The sequence below is a fragment of the Anser cygnoides genome, chromosome 13 (assembly GCF_040182565.1).
Source record: "Anser cygnoides isolate HZ-2024a breed goose chromosome 13, Taihu_goose_T2T_genome, whole genome shotgun sequence".
Lineage (NCBI taxonomy): Eukaryota > Metazoa > Chordata > Aves > Anseriformes > Anatidae > Anser > Anser cygnoides.
Genome location: NC_089885.1, coordinates 8,200,685 through 8,216,119, shown reverse-complemented (window position 1 = coordinate 8,216,119; position 15,435 = coordinate 8,200,685). Strand labels below are relative to the sequence as shown.

General features: G+C 44.1%; 1 protein-coding gene across 1 annotated transcript; it reads left to right on the top strand.

Annotated features, from left to right (window-relative positions):
• The first annotated feature begins 8,864 nt into the window (after positions 1–8,864).
• On the top strand, positions 8,865–15,178 carry VMA21 (vacuolar ATPase assembly factor VMA21). The gene is made up of 3 exons (XM_048075520.2): positions 8,865–9,019; positions 10,729–10,838; positions 12,017–15,178. The coding sequence occupies exons 1-3, from the start codon at positions 8,967–8,969 to the stop codon at positions 12,157–12,159; spliced, it is 306 nt and encodes a 101-aa protein (XP_047931477.1). The 5' UTR covers positions 8,865–8,966; the 3' UTR covers positions 12,160–15,178.
• The last annotated feature ends 257 nt before the right edge of the window (positions 15,179–15,435 follow it).

The window sequence follows — 15,435 nt, the reverse complement described above, 5'->3', positions numbered from 1 at the left end:
TGCAATATCTGCAATATCCCAAGCTTTGGGATGTCAAAATGCAAGCCCAGTCCCTCTGATCCTGGCTTGCTAAAGAGACTGGTGAGTGCTGATATGGTCAAGCACCGATTGCCTTCAAATAAGGGAAAAAGCAGCTCCAGCTCAGGTGCCACTGACAGGGTGTTTGCTAATCCCACATGCTCAGAAACAGGTCAACAGCAGTGGGAGTCCGAACCTGGGAATTCAAGGCTCAGAGTTAACCTCCACCTCATCAGGCTGTATTTCTCTGAGCCATCACCCATTGCTATTTTGCACAAATTGTAGTTTTCTATAAGAAAACATGGGATTTTATTTGCAGTCCCTGAGGATTTCCAGTGTCTCAGCTTCGGTCTGTAATCCGCTTGCTGCTCCTCTCGCAGGCTCATGGCGATGCTGGCAGAAGGGAGCTCCCAGCCGAGCGCTGGCCCATGGCTTTATGCCACTGACCCTTGAAACCCCCAAGAGCAGAGGTTTCACCATGGCTCTTAGGACAACCTGTTCCTGTGCTGCGTAACCCCCCCAGTGGAGAGTATTACATCCAGGAATTGCCTCAGTCCCTGGGGTGTCCAACAGCAGTTTTAGTTCTGTAGCTAGATAGCAGATCTGAGATATGTATCAGCATTAACGGCAGCTCTTTCTCTCTGTGTGACCCTCCACCTTTCCCTCTCTCGCTTTGCTCCCATAAGCTGTTAGTTCTGTCTCCTCAGACCGGTGTCAGAGGTTCCTCCTGTTTCCTGGTGGCTGCAGCTCTTCCTTTCAAACACAGCAGCGTGTTTGCTAGTTACTGCTCTCATGGGAAGGATCACAGTTTCACCATGGCAGAGAAAGGAACACCCTGATCCTTAATCAAGTTTCCTGATAACCGCAGTTACATCACACTTCTATCCATTTTTCAGTGTATCAGATTAATTTTTGAATGGGACCTTCTCAACTGAAGGAGGATTGACCAAAAAAATAAAAATACAAATGTTTGGTTTTTTTTTTTCCTCTGGGTGCAGCACTTCCCATGTCTCAATAGGAGATTATACGAAACGCCCATCAAAGGCCAAATTCCTGCTAAGCCTCATCAGAACCAGTAACAAGCAAAGGAAAGCACAGCCAGAGAAACGCCTCCCTGAAACAAAGAGGCATAAGATTCAATGAAATGTGAGGAGTATTTATTTAGAAAATGATTGCCGTATCACAGGCAGGCATCAGTGAAACAGAAGCATCCGTCATCTAGCCTTGGGCTACTGCTGAGCTCATGCTCAGACCGCCGTGTCCTGTACACGGTGTGCTCCGTGTGTGCCATTTGCTGCTGCCTTTGCAGCCTCCAAGCACAGATGTGGTTCTTTTGGGAAGTTTTTTGTATTTTACATTTTCTAACCTGTTTAATGCCTAACTTAGTGCATGCAGTTTTTACTGAGAGGGGTTGATAAAACTATATTTCACACAGCAGCAAGTGGATAACTACTTCTGGGCCACTTCCACTACTTAAGAAGTCGGTTCAGCTGCAGATCAGGGAGAAGGGTTAGTGATCTTTTGCTGTCCTGGTGAAATGCTTGGTGGAGGGAAAGGGATGTTTTCTCATTTTCATGGGGATAACAGGAGTGTGTGCCTGTGTGGGGAGGGAACTCATGGAGCAGAGGTGTGAGGTAATGGAAAAAGTTATGATAGTGGAAAGCAAAGAAAATCTTGCCCAGACTTCTGCATCTCAAGGTCCTCTGAGGCTTCCTGATCTTCATCACCTTCTCAAAACATGCAGGTCCCTACACGCAAGCCAATTACAGAGGCAGCACTGATGCCTTTGCCTGCATGTGGATACTGAAAAGACTGGAGGTGATGAGAAATCTTCACTCAGAAGGAGGGGTCCTCGTGTTGGAGGGAAAGGCTGAGAAATACCAGCCTCTGCAACAGGCAGGCTGCCTCTCCCCTTTCAATGTCACCCTACAACCACATCCCTTCCAGCCAGGGTCTGTGGAGTGTTTTCCCTCGCTGCCTGCTAGAGAGCTGCTCCAAGGATCCCTGCCCGTCCCTGTGGCTGCCAAGGGGTCTCCAATAGCAGGCTCGGCAGCTTTTATCCTGTTAGTTTACGCTCAAGATCTGAAGCCTATACATTCTGAACTCCTCTGAGAGCTTCAGTTGTGTTCCCATGTGAGAGTTAAAGGCTGTGACTCGCTTCTCTGGTGAGGTCTCAGAGGAGCCATGGACAGGGCTTCCACACATCCTGGGAGAGCATCGCTGGACCCAGTGCACAGGGAAGCTGGTGACTTCCTCCCATCTCTCTGGCTCACCAGCCCTAACTTGGCTCTCACAGATTTATCTATCTCCAGATGGGAAGATCTCCAAATCCCCATCTTTTCACGGTCCACATCCTTCCTGTGGTTAAAAACCAAACAGATGTATACTTGTCCTCTACACCGTGCAGTCACAGATTTGCCATCATTTGAAACAAGAGCACATTATAAGTTACTACAAGCATAGAATGAAACCTTCCCTGCAGATACGTGACTGTACAGTTGTACAGTGGCTACTGCTGAGTGACATGTGCTATGTTTGCCTTTTCCCAGGAACAAAGTGGTTGTCTGTGCTCTGGTTAAAGCAAAACGTTTAGCTGGAGAGCCCTGGGAAGCAACTGAGGACAAGCTGTTGATTCACTCTGCAGCATCTGCCTGGTGAGTTGCTCCTCCTTGCGCCCAGCAAGAAAGCTGGGCAAAGAGGCCCGACTTGCACCTCTCCATCCTCACTGGTGGAAAAACTATGAGCTGCACTACTCAGGAAGTTAAATACAGACCGTTGTAGCCTCCTTTGAGTAGTATTCATTCACCTGGAAGCCAAACTGAGGCTGTAGCCGGACCCAAATATCTTTTGGGTGAGTACTGGATCAGAACAAATAACTCCTGTCAGTGTAGCTGACCTTGGAGAATTTTATTAGCTAATTAAGATGCCACACGCAAAGGGCAGATTGAAACTACAGTCTCAGTTAAAATTTAGCTACTCTCTTAATTGAGTTGAAGAAGTCTGGCTTATATCCTAAGCTGTTGGCATCCTGTATTGCTATAAGAATATTACCAATCGTTTTATTGGAGAATGCAAATAATATCAATGTCATACTGATGGATGGCCTAGCATGTAACAGGATAGGGGAAAAGCTGGTAATTTTATAAAATTGTATAAATTCTGCAGTGGGTTTGGCCCAGCATACTGGATCTCTGCGGTGTTTTCCAGGACACAGGATGAACAAGGACTGTTTGCTTTGTCAGTTCCAATGAAAATAAAATCGAGATTTTCGGGAGCAGGGAGAAGGAAAAGCAATTTTCCTGTAATTGATGTTGTGAAGCTCATCAGAGATTCTCCACTTTTAAGACTGTTTCAGCAAAGAAATGACAGATTTTTAAATCCTCCCACACGGTGCATTCATATAGCAGTATCACTAATTGTTGTGATAGATTATTTACTCCCGAACACTGTCTTTCTTACATGTGCATGTGCTTGTCTGTATCTATCCGTCTTTCTAAACGCAGCCTTTCTGTTTAGCTTAAAAGTCTTATGGTTCACCTGAAGCCAAAGAAGTATTTAGCTGAATTATGTTGCTCCATTACGACCTGTTCAAAGATCTCTAGTCTCACAGACTCACGATGCTTGGACAAAGAATTCCCAAGGTGTTTATAAAAAGATAGTAAGAGGTCTGCTGCAAGCTGGTTGGAGTCAGAAACTTCTGATTTCTAACTCATTTGGAAGGAATTTTGGACTTTGAGAGCTTTTCCTAATCAAAATGAAGACTGTATTTCATAAATTGGTTTATATTCAGAACAGACAATTTGCATTCATGTAACTCAGTAGGCTTTGGAAGTACTTTTACAGCTATACTGTCCTTTCAAGGGCTTCACGTTAAAAGTAGCTGATGTGATTGTATTATTATTACAGGTCTGCAAAGAGCAGAGACCTGGGGAGGGGAAGACTTTCCAACCACTGTTCATTTGTGCATATGAATAATGGTAACAATTATACTTTCACTCCCCTTCTCAGCCATTCCTGATGGACTACAATCACAGCACTGAGATGTAATTTTTGGTTCATTATTTCACTCTTAGAGCCATCAGGCTGATCAGGTAACCTTTTCAAGTATTTGGGGATTTTTTAGTTGTTTCTGACTCCACAAGATGACGGTAAAACGCGTTCCAGTTCTTTGCTGAAATAATGGGGCTAGATCCCTAGAGCGAGCTCTGAAGCAGGTGGGGAGCCGTGGATCTTCCCACATCAGCAGTGGTATCGGGACAGAAAGCTAACAGCATCACCCTGTTGTCGTCTGACTGCATGCAACGGGTGAAGAGGCTGTAACGTAACAGCTTGGCCAACCCAACTGTCTGACAGCGGAAATCACTCTGTGACAGAAGGAAAGCCATGTGGGTATGGCTATAATCCAGCCCCACTACACAAGACCTTTTCCCTCTTATTTTCTGCTAATAATATCAGTCTCAAAGCTGAAGGGGAATGGTTCACGCTTCTGAAGGATTCACTGGAGATCTGGACTCTTCCTGCTGTTTCTGGGCTCACCTGTAAGCAAGACGTGGCTGTAATCCTGCCACGGAGGAAGTCTTTTGAAGGAAAAGGGCTGTCATCCCAGAGCAACATGGTATGGGCAGCGCTAATAAGCATAAATTCTTACGGTTCCCATTGCATAAAACAACATCCTCTTTATGAGTAGACATTACTCAAGCTATAAACCCTACACACATTTCCATACTCTATAAACCATCTCTAGAACTGGCCAGGAAACAGCTGCTTTTTCCAGTTTGTTTACATTTGTGGAGTGGGGGACCCCATTTAATGTTTGTTACACAACCCACTGCTATTTATACTGATGGATCCCTCTTCCCTGCTGCTCCTTCTGGCCCTGGCCACATCCTGCCCTGCCTAGCAGCGGCTGTGCCAACCCTGGAACCTACTCTGCTGGTATAAGGAATTGCCTGGCTGTATTTGTTCAAGCCAACATCTTGCTTCCAGTGATGCCTACGAACACTGCAAGAAGCAGCAGGCTGTTCTGGGCTGCCTGCTGGGAGCTGGAGCTGCCCGGCTGTGCCTGCTGGGTGCCTGCAGAGCGCTGGCTGCAGCAGCCCAAAGCCACTCCGGGGCCAGCTGGCAAAGACACCGTGCGGGTGACTGCGGGGAGAGCTCGTGCCTGTGCCTCAGCACTAATTGGTTCTCTGGTAGAGGGGCAGGGAAATCCCCCAGAGAATCTCAAACAGTGGAGATAAACACCTAACACAGGGTAAACACAGATGGCACGGCTATTGCTTCCATGCCTCTGTGGTTGGGATATAAAGATAGAAAAGTCTGAAATTTTTCCTGCTTTTTCCAGGCACTTGGAGCAGCCCAGTTGTACTGTCTTGGCTGCAGATTTTTTACTTTGAAATCATATGGATTGCCTAGAAAAATAATCTCCCCTTCATGATAAAATCCTTTTGGCAAAGGTAAAGAGGCTTGTGGTCGGTCTCAGCTAAACAATACTGTCAATTTTTATCGAATAATCTACTGTGAAAGTAGTTGTGACTTTTTTTGTGTGCTCACGTGATCAAGTTACAGTCAATGAACAGATTTTTACCTGGCCTTGAGCTCAGAGGTAAACCCTGGATGTACTGATGCTGTGGGGCAACCCAGCCCTGCAAGGCTTTGCAGTTGAACTCGGTGCCAGGTATCACAGCAGCCTGCCCAAGGGACAAACCTTTCCCTCTGCAGCTCCCTGAGAAATGTCAAATTCTAAGGACTTTCCCATGCTGTCTGGCACACTGGATTGGGCTGCTTGGCTCTTTTTTATTTTTTATTTTTTAAATTCTTTACAATAGAAATGTCACCTCTGTGGTTCTCCGTTTCCACAAAAAAAACTCTTCAGTTTTTCCCAGAGCCAGCTATAAGCCCAATAGTAGAGGGAAGCAGCTGTGGTTTGTGTGCATCTTTTTTTCCTTATTTTTTTTTAAATAAAAGTACTCCTCAAACCTGCCAGACAATTCCACAACATCAGCTGCATAGTCAACCTTCTCTGGACACCACTAAACAACGTCACGTACCTGCTTAATTCCTGGGGTAAGCATGTAACATATAAGACTGATTATATTTGCTGCTACAGACAAAGGGGATTTCTCCCTCTTTCACTCAATTTCAGTGTCTAGAGTCTCACTTGCAATGGGTAAATACTGGTTGATTTATATCAGCTGTGGGAATGGAGCCTTTCCCACTCTTTTAATGCAGGTGCCTCGAGTATTTCACAACGCATGTGGAAAGCTGCTACTTCCATCAGTAGTCCTATGTTTTCTTTGCAAAATGACAGCAATTATAGCGGGAGGTGGAAATTAGACTGGGAGACTTCTAAGCTCCATTTGCTAATAAGGGCGTCATAGCTCTTTGCTGTAACTTATCCTGGGAATAGGCAACAGGATTTTAAGAGGGACTATACCCCTATAAAGCCCATATAAATCGTTTCTTTGCTAACCCAAAGCACCAGCATTACTCTAGTTCTAATTGCACAGAAGCTGGTGGCTAAGTCTGCAACACATTCTGTGCTTTGTTTTGAAAAGTTGGGCTTTGGGGCAGGAGTATTATGAAGAGTTAGCCAATTCTTATATTTTACATTTTCTGAAATGCATCTGTTTCTTCCTGGGGCACAGAGGTTCCCAAAACAGATAATAGAGAGTTTTTTGCAGTATTGCTGGAGCCATGATGACTTAAAGAAAATGAAAGATGAAAGGTTTGGTAGGAAGAGGTAATATCTTCAATTAGATCAACTGGCATCATTGGAAAAAACGGACAGCCTTCCTGCACAGAAGTCCTTATGATGCAGAAAAAGATTGAGAGCCCCTAGAATTGTCTATTTCTTTCCTCAACTCTATCAGATGGTATAATAAAAGATCTTATCGCTTCCTACAAGTTCCAGCTCTCTGTGTAGGAATTGTCCCTCCGCACTGTGAATCTGGTCACAAGCATTATGTATCTTCCTCTGACCACAGCAAACCATGGCCTGAAAAAAAAAAAAAAAATCTCACACCTGCTCTTTCTTCTACACCAGCACCTCCGGGGCTAAGTACTAACCATGTTAAAACATTGGCTGAGTCTAAGTGTGTGGTTAACAGCCTCAAGGCTGGCTTTGCATGGCACTGCTTGCTCGCTACTAGCAAATCTCATTTCAAAAGCTGGACCCAGGGGGTCCCTCAGCACTTCTGCAGGATCAGCTCTTGTAACCTGTGTCTGTTCTGGCCCTACTGTGGTCCCTTCCCTGCTCCAGCTGCTGTTCTGATCATCTATTTTGTATCTTTCATTTTGAGGAATTACTGAGGAAAAGAAAAAACCTTGAAAATTACACGTTTTCACAAGCAGGTGGTTCTGTTTTTAAGTGCTATCTTGTAGGTTTTCTGCTCTCCAGCTCTGCACGTGCTGTGGGACTCCCTTTCTCCATCTGCCACTAGATGGTATTGCTCCGGCAGGCACTTCCCAGCTGCTCTGCACCTTCTGAGATGAAGCCCCCAGATCAGCAGCACCCTCAGTGCTCCTGCACTGCTGAGCACCCTGTCTGCACAGGCTCGCTTCTCTGTTTTGGGGGTATGTGGCCAGGGCCAGCAGGCTAGCACGCTTCCTCACTGCAGTTGCCACTTCCTGGACAAATGGGAATCCCTTCACCAGCAGGTAGTCCTTTTCCAGATCTTAAAATAAATCCAGATCTTTTAAAAGAACTGAAACAAAAATGCAAACAAAAAGCTATTTTTTCACAGTTGTAAAACATGTATAATAATTTTGTGTTTCCCTTATGTGCTCATGAACAGTAGTTGAACACGCAGAAAATTATTCAGCGAAATTGTTATTAGTTTAGTTGATGAAAGAATGGGATGAGATGCGAAGTAATTTTATATTAAAAAGTATGACTTTAGGCCTTGAGTGATTTGCTGCCTTTTCACGTTTGATATGCATCTCTATGGTAGGTTTATGTGAGACCATTCCACTTTTGTTTCCTTGTTTTGTTACTAAGCTGCCTTATGTCACTGCTATTCCTGCTGGGGAAGCAAACAGGAAAGCCAAAGCAGAAGTGGAAAGAACATCACGTATCTACCCATTAAGTGTCTGTGGCACCTCCTTTCATCCTTTTCAGTCGTCTGATTTATATCTTAACTATGCACCGCTGTTTTTGCCAAATTATTTGTAATCATTTGGTAATCTATAAATACACAAAACCTGCTTGCGCGTTTGGTTGGACTTGGCGAGCGGCTGGCTGGGGTTTGATCAGGTATTCCTGAGCAGTATGAGGTGTGGAGGGGCTCGGGGCTGGATCTTGCTGTTTGAAGGAGGACAGCTGCCCACGAGGGAAGGACGAGGCCGCTGTGCCAGGTCCCGAGCTGTGTGGCACCGGGACAAGGAGCAGCGCTGGGTGCCTGCAGGGAAACACGGGGAAAGTCATGTGTGGAGTTTGTGACTCAGAGCATCTGCAGCTGGCTTGGCCGAGCAGCGAGACAGCAACGTGGATTTGCCATAAAAGGGACAAATGTCTTATTGCTGCGGCGTGTGGGGTTCAATTAAGCGGCAGCGTTGAACCAAATGGCTCCCAGGAGCCGTGCACGGCGACTCGCAGCCCTGTGTGCTTATTCACTGAGCACCCACGGCCATGCCCGCACAACACTGTCCCCTCTGGCTGCGGGAGGAACCATAACCAGCCCTCGTGTGCGTGGAGGCGATGAGTTCCCCTCTGGGGGCTGAGAGAGCGCAACGAGACCCTCGTGAAGGGCTCCGGGCGCCCCCACCCCAACACAGCCCCAACCCCTGAGGGGCGCCCGCTGCCTCCCCTCAGCGACTGCCCCCTCCCCGGCCCCGCCCAGCCCGCGCTGCGGCTGCGCAGAGGCGCCCGCGGTTCCCATACGGGCGGCCCCGCGCATGCGCCCGCCCCGCGGTCAGGTGACGGGAAGCGGCGGCGGCGCTGAGGGGCGGCGATGGAGCGCTCCGACAGGGCGGCGCTCGGCGGCCTGCCCGCGCCCGAGCTGAGGTGCGGGGGTCGGGGAGGGGGCTGGGGGCGGCTCGCAGTGAGGCGCCGGGGTGGGGGGGGGGGGGGCTGGGGCCGGTGCTGCCAGGCCGCCGGGGGGGGGCCTGGGCCTGGGCCTGGGGGGGACCCTGGGGGTGTCCCGGGTTTGCCGTGGCCCCGGGCAGGCTCCGAGGCGCTAAGGAGGGGCGCCGTGCTGGGCCGGGGCGGTAGGTGGGCTGGGGGAGCGCTGGAAGCCTGCAGGAGGGGGAATCGTGCTCGTCAGCGCTGGGGCTGTGGGTGGTTAGGTGGGGGTCGGCGTGTGGTGTCCGTGCGGGGAGGTGCTGGGGAGGTGTCTGAACAGGGAGCGGGCTCTCGTTTCTGTGCCTGAAGGATAGGGAAGGTTCAGAGGGGTTGTGCGTCCCACCCAGAGAGCACTTAGGGCAAGCTGTAGTAAAGGGAAAGGTTCTGGGCAGCTTTTCTTTAAGCTATTTAATGTGCGACTTAAAGGTGTGTCAGGACAGTGGGGCCTAACTGGTAAAAAGTGCTGCTGGCTTTGATGTAAAAGCTGTCTGTGGCCACATGTCGCTGTCTTTTTGTGACCCTCAGAGAATGAGGTTTTGTTTGTCTTTTGCTTTCACTTTTCCAAAGAAATGTCAAGGATGGAACGTGATTTTATGCAGTATATCATGGTGCAAATATCTCTAGATAAAGCCTTTGAAATCCCTGTAGACATCTGGGAGTTTTAAGAATTGTGCATCCCTGACTTGAATTGGCTTTGGTGGATATTTGTGCCTCAGTCTTAAGGACTTTGAAGGCCTTTGTGACTTTGCCATTGAGCCTGTTAGTCCTTGGAAGTCAGAAGGATATTGGTTGGCTTACATGTTTACTGCCACATAAAGTAATAAAGCCAGCAGAGCGGTTGAGAAGTGGTAGGAGCACACCAAAACAAGCTGTACCCGTTGTTTTGTAAATACTGAACCTGTTCTAGCAGACAAATTCCAGGGAGACCTTACCAGCTACACACTCCGTCAGTATGATTCTCTTGGTCAAAGTCACAGAATCACAGACTCATCTAGGTTGGGAGAGACCTCCAAGATCACCTAGTCGAAGTTTAGGTCTGGGAAGGCAAAAAAAAAAAAAAGTTACTGAGGCTTTTGTGTACTAGGTTGATACTCTAATGCTGTGGTTGCTCCAATTTTCTTAGTGAAAAGTGGAAAACTATTTTAAATATAGAGGGATGATGCATAATAAAAAGGAACTTAATTTCCAATAGTAAGCTCTTACAAGTCATTCCACGTACTTCCCTATCTGTCTGAGTCTGCAGTGTTTGTCATTTTCATAGACTTGTAGTTAGTTTTTTCCAAAGGAAATAGGGAACTTTGGGAGTTCTGGTGTAAAATACGCATATGCACAACATACATAACATTATCTAATGTTAGATATTTAATAGCATTAATATGAAATTGGTATGTTGTTAGTGTTTGCAAAACAGTAATGGAGAGAAGTCTAAATACTGTTACCTGCCTTGTTAGTGAACTTTAATGGGCAGAGTCACTGCAGAGTCTCAGTGCTGTGGCTTTCTGTTGCAGGCAGTAAATGCATACTCAGTCTTCACCACTTCCACGTGCACTTAATTCCTGCAAAGTAAATGGCTTACTTCTCTGGTTCTTGTCCTGTGTCAGGCATGTATACTCTGACTTCCTTCTATGTGTAACTTTTCTTATTTATTTCAGAAATGAGGGTTCATTAACATCAACTTTAAGAACACTTCTGTTCTTCACAGCTCTAATGATCACATTACCTGTTGGGCTGTATTTTTCATCAAAGGCTTATATATTTGAAGGTAATTTTGTTTCTGCCAATTAGCATTACTATTACGGAAATAGGAAAAGTTCTCCTTGTTTGGAACATTTATTTCCTTAAACGAAAAATCCTGTAATGTCTAACTTAAACTAGAAAGTCATATAAATATTTGATGCATCTTTCCTTGCGTTGTGGTCTGCAATTTAATATTTACTGTTTGTTCAGCAGTGGTTTTGTCATAAATGGGTACAGCATTCCCTTTACCTAAAGGGTATCTAACACCCCACTTCTTCAGAGCTGTACCAGAATTGTCAGGGATATGTTTCCTGTAGCTGTTGTAAACTAATTGTTTTTTCAAGATAGTTTAATGCTACTTACTGAACTTGTTTGCATTCCAAAACATAGCTGCTTTAAATGTAAACCGCTGAAGTCAGCTGCTTTTAAGAGCCGTTTCAGTGTATAGCTAAGTTGGAAGGTCCTCCAGGATGGTTCTCCTTTGGTGTTTACTGCTATATGTAGTTCTGAAGGATGAAGCTGAAAGCTTGCTAAATAAATTTCAAGTGTATTTTTAGTGTATTATGTTTTGTTGTGTTTTTTTTAACCTCAGGTGTTGCAAGCTGAGCCTTAACTTTAGTTAATGGCAAGATCTGTTAGCATTGCTAGGATCGGATTTGTGTTTGGGAGGGTGTCGGTTTGGTGTTTGCCTTTTCGTTGCTTCTTGATGAAGAGAAATGATGTTTTGTCTTCTGGTATTTGAAGGCTTGTTTCATGTGAGAGGTGTCATATATTTTAAGTGGTGAGTTGTTTTACAGCTTAAATTTGGAAGGTAGAAGTTCTCTAAATTGTTGTTATACAGGCTTATTCCTTATAGCAGCAAATAAGCTATGTAATCATTTTGTCCCTCTATCTTCCTGCCCCACAATGATTTACACTCGTGAAAAAAGGATATTGAGGTTTGTTTGGTGCTGGATAATAAAAAGTGGATGTTGTAGAACTCTTAGCTGTTGACTTCAAAGTCAGGGTATTATAAATATTTTGCAGTGTTGCTTTATTCCGGAAATATTTTCGAGGTCTGCAGATGGTGCATTCTTCCTATGAATCTTCCTGAGATCAGTCTCTTGATACAGCGATAAATGTAAATGTTGGTCTTTTGAAAAAGTTGTCATCTTCTATTTCAGCATTGACAACTAATACTCTTTCCTTCTCTTGTTTCCTCAGGTACCTTAGGAATGTCCAACAGAGACAGCTATTTTTATGCTGCCATAGTTGCTGTAGTTACTGTTCATGTGGTACTTGCTCTGTTTGTGTACGTAGCGTGGAACGAAGGTACTCGACAGTGGCGGGAAGGCAAACAGGACTGAAAAGAAAACCGTCGTCTGATACCTACAGACTGTACATACAATTTTTGCGGGTTGAATGAAAAACATTCTTCAAAATATATAATACTTGTGTACAAAGATGAGGCTAATGTCTCGATTCTGTTCAGTTGCAGTAAGACTTGTGCTTGTCCTGGATGTGTAGCAGTATTTTGTCAGATGCTGACGGAAGTTGTACGTGGCTGTAGCCAGCTTCTGCTAGCATGAGCCAAGGAGGTCTTTACCTGAAATCAGAATGAAGTAATTACTTTAAAAAAAAAAAAATCATGTAACTATTTTTGTCATTCTCTAGTGTTTTTCTGGCCTTTTCTGAGAATAATATTGGCATGAAACAAGCGTTACATTTTCAAGTAACTGAATTGCTAGTTAAAAGGCAATATATCTGACTTACTGTCCAATTAAATTCAAGATGGGATTTCTTAGTTTCCCCACTTACGAGCATGCAGTCCAGCTGTGCATTCTGTTGTGCGAATTCCTCAGGTTTCTACATGTGTGGTTACTTTGTTGGCAGAGGTGGAATAAAGGCGATAACTGAACTGGCAGCTGTTTGCAGTGCTGTACTGGGCAGAATCTTTTTACCTTTAGGAACTGAAAGATGTCAGAAAAAGCTGAAGATGTTCTCTGAAAAACTCATTAAGGAGCAACCTCTGAAGTCTGTTAAAGTGTTCTGACTTTCCTCTCACCACTATACAGTGCTGCTTTCTGACGCCTGTAATTCGCTTTGTTCAAATTACAGATAATCATGCAGGGTGAATAGGTTATTTAAAAAGTAACGCATGGTTAATGTGCTCAGTGACCCTAAAGTGCAGTTACAATTTGAGTCAAAATACTAGACAAGTTTTGTCTTCTATTAGGGGAAATTACGCCTTGAGGAAGGGGAAAAAAATAGTATTTTTGAGTTTAGAAGTAATTGCAACAATAGAACTGGTTAGGAATTCACATGTTGTGTTCCTAATTTGGAATACTCACTTTTTCTCTTCTTCAAATGTAACTTTTGATTATGGTGTAAAATTTAATGTCTTAATTTCCTTTTGTAATGTTTTGGGAGCAATTGTCTTAGTGCAGTGCTCATCTTTCCACTCTTCTACAATTAATTTTGATGAAGCAAAAGAAATGGCATAATATATTTTTATGTCCTTACTCCTGTGTATGTCCTTGATAATTGCTGAAGGATGTGACTGGGTTGCCTGTGGTGAAGGAACAACAGTAACAGCTATAACAACCCGCACGAATGGGCAGTAGAGGAACAAGCAAGATGTAAGGGAGAAAACAAAACTGTAGCCATCTGCACATGTCCTTTATGAAGCAGAACACAAGTGATCACGTTATGGCAAATTTGCTTCTCTTCATAAATACAAACTTGTACAGGTTGAATTGATGCAATATGTTGATCTTTTTTTTTCCCCTCAGTTGTGTGTGAAAATTTTCTGTAGTAAAGCCATGGTGAAATTTGTGTTATAGAATAATAAGTTGAATTTCATTTCTCTGTTGTGCTGTGCTAGCAAGCTCCATGCTCTGCAGATAAAAGGTTCCAGCAATATGCAGAACTCTGCTAATGCTATCAGTTGCTTTTAAGCTATTGTACTTGAGGTCTTTCTGTTAATTTGAGTTTTCCAGTTTGTTGTGTTAGTTGAGCATTTTTGGAAGTGTTTTGCTTAATAGAGGACTTGGAATGATTTTGTTGCTACTTCTGTCTTTTGTAAAACGTACCCATAAATAAGACAAATCAGGTATCCATGTGCAGGAGCTAGAAGAATGTGCTTCCAGGGCTCATTCCTCTTACCTTCACCCCAGCCCTGTGTGTGTGCAAAAACACACACCATGTGCTGGGATGTAGTTGAAGCATCAGCAAGGAGACCTACAAAGGAGTGTAATGCTAGCACAAATCAGTCTTTACATTGATTGTGGAAACGTTAACTTTTCTTATCCGGAAGTCCATTGCTAGGTTGCTGCCAGCAAGCTGGAGAACGGCGTCATAGCCCCGAAATACAAATTTCAGTAGTTTGTACGTTGCCATGTTGGCTTCCTGTTCTCCAGTTTAGAGATGCTGTAGAACAAATACTGCTTTTTACTAAGGAACTACCCTGCAATACAAGGTCCAGTAAATAAATGCTTGTGCTGAACAATTTTTTAAGTAATATCTTCAATAATGCTCATGAATAGCACAGCTTACAAGTAGATCAGTTATGGCATTGTTCAATAGCCACGTTCATTTATAATAGAGTATAAATGTGAAAGAAGTTGTTCTGTACTAGCTGGGTCTAGTGCTATATCCATTGTGTTCCATGTACCAGAGTTCCTAGACATTAATTTTTTAGGGATAGTAAGGAAATAATTGCTTATTATAATTATAACAAAAATCTGAAGAGTTTGACCTGTGCTGTACATATAGCCACTATAATATCTCAGCAACTGGTGGTGGGTAACGAGCTGAGCACTAATCCATCCATAGGAAGGTCTTTGTCTTTAAGGGTAATGCTTTGATCCCCAGTGTTCTCCCTGAGAAGAGGTAGTTCATGAGTCTCTGGACAGTTATGGACAGTAATGGTCATGGACTACGGGGTTTTATGTTGCTTGTGCTTGGAAGCTGAAAACCACTCAGGTAAGTGGTACAATGGCAGCAGTCGAGCGGTGGAAATACCCTGCGACTGGAGAGCTCAAAGAACAGAAACTGCAGCCTCGTGCTGTAGTGTACATGGAATAGATGCTCTGCTGGGACTCCTGTTGTGCCTTAACAATACTAAGATTTATTTTATTTCAAGAGCTTTATTGCAGTCTCTTTGGGTTGAGTGCTTACTTTCCTATTTCCTCATGTCCCTGTTAATGTCAAAGCTAATTCTCATCTTTTTTATTGTGTAATGGTCATTATGATTGTTCTAGAGCTTAAATAATACTGTTTAAATGTGGAAACTGATCAAAGCTGTGGAGTAATCAATATTTTTGTTGTGGTGCTTTTATTTTCTATTAAAAAGATATACAGTTTGTAATGATGTAGTACTTTAAAGTGGTACTGTAATTTTGTTCATTTTATTACTGGGGATGGATATGAAACAACTGTTAAAAACACAAAATGGGGAAACCTGGCCTTTCAGTACTTGAAAACCTCAGTAAGAGTCCATTGCTTCTGTATAGGTTTACAGTTACACAGTTTAGCTAGAGCAAGCATTTTGAAACTGAGATTGCAGCAGAAATTTCCTGGAATGTTTACCAAGATTATAAAGAGTAAAGATAATAGGGGAAATTGAGAACTGGAAAATCAGG

What these genes read in the sequence shown, in the direction of transcription:
- VMA21 (XM_048075520.2), top strand. Translation starts at nt 8,967, where the DNA reads ATGGAGCGCTCCGACAGGGCGGCGCTCGGCGGCCTGCCCGCGCCCGAG. An exon ending in CTGCCCGCGCCCGAGCTGAG is followed by an intron (nt 9,020 to 10,728) that starts GTGCGGGGGTCG and finishes TATTTATTTCAG; the next exon opens with AAATGAGGGTTCATTAACAT. An exon ending in AAAGGCTTATATATTTGAAG is followed by an intron (nt 10,839 to 12,016) that starts GTAATTTTGTTT and finishes TTGTTTCCTCAG; the next exon opens with GTACCTTAGGAATGTCCAAC.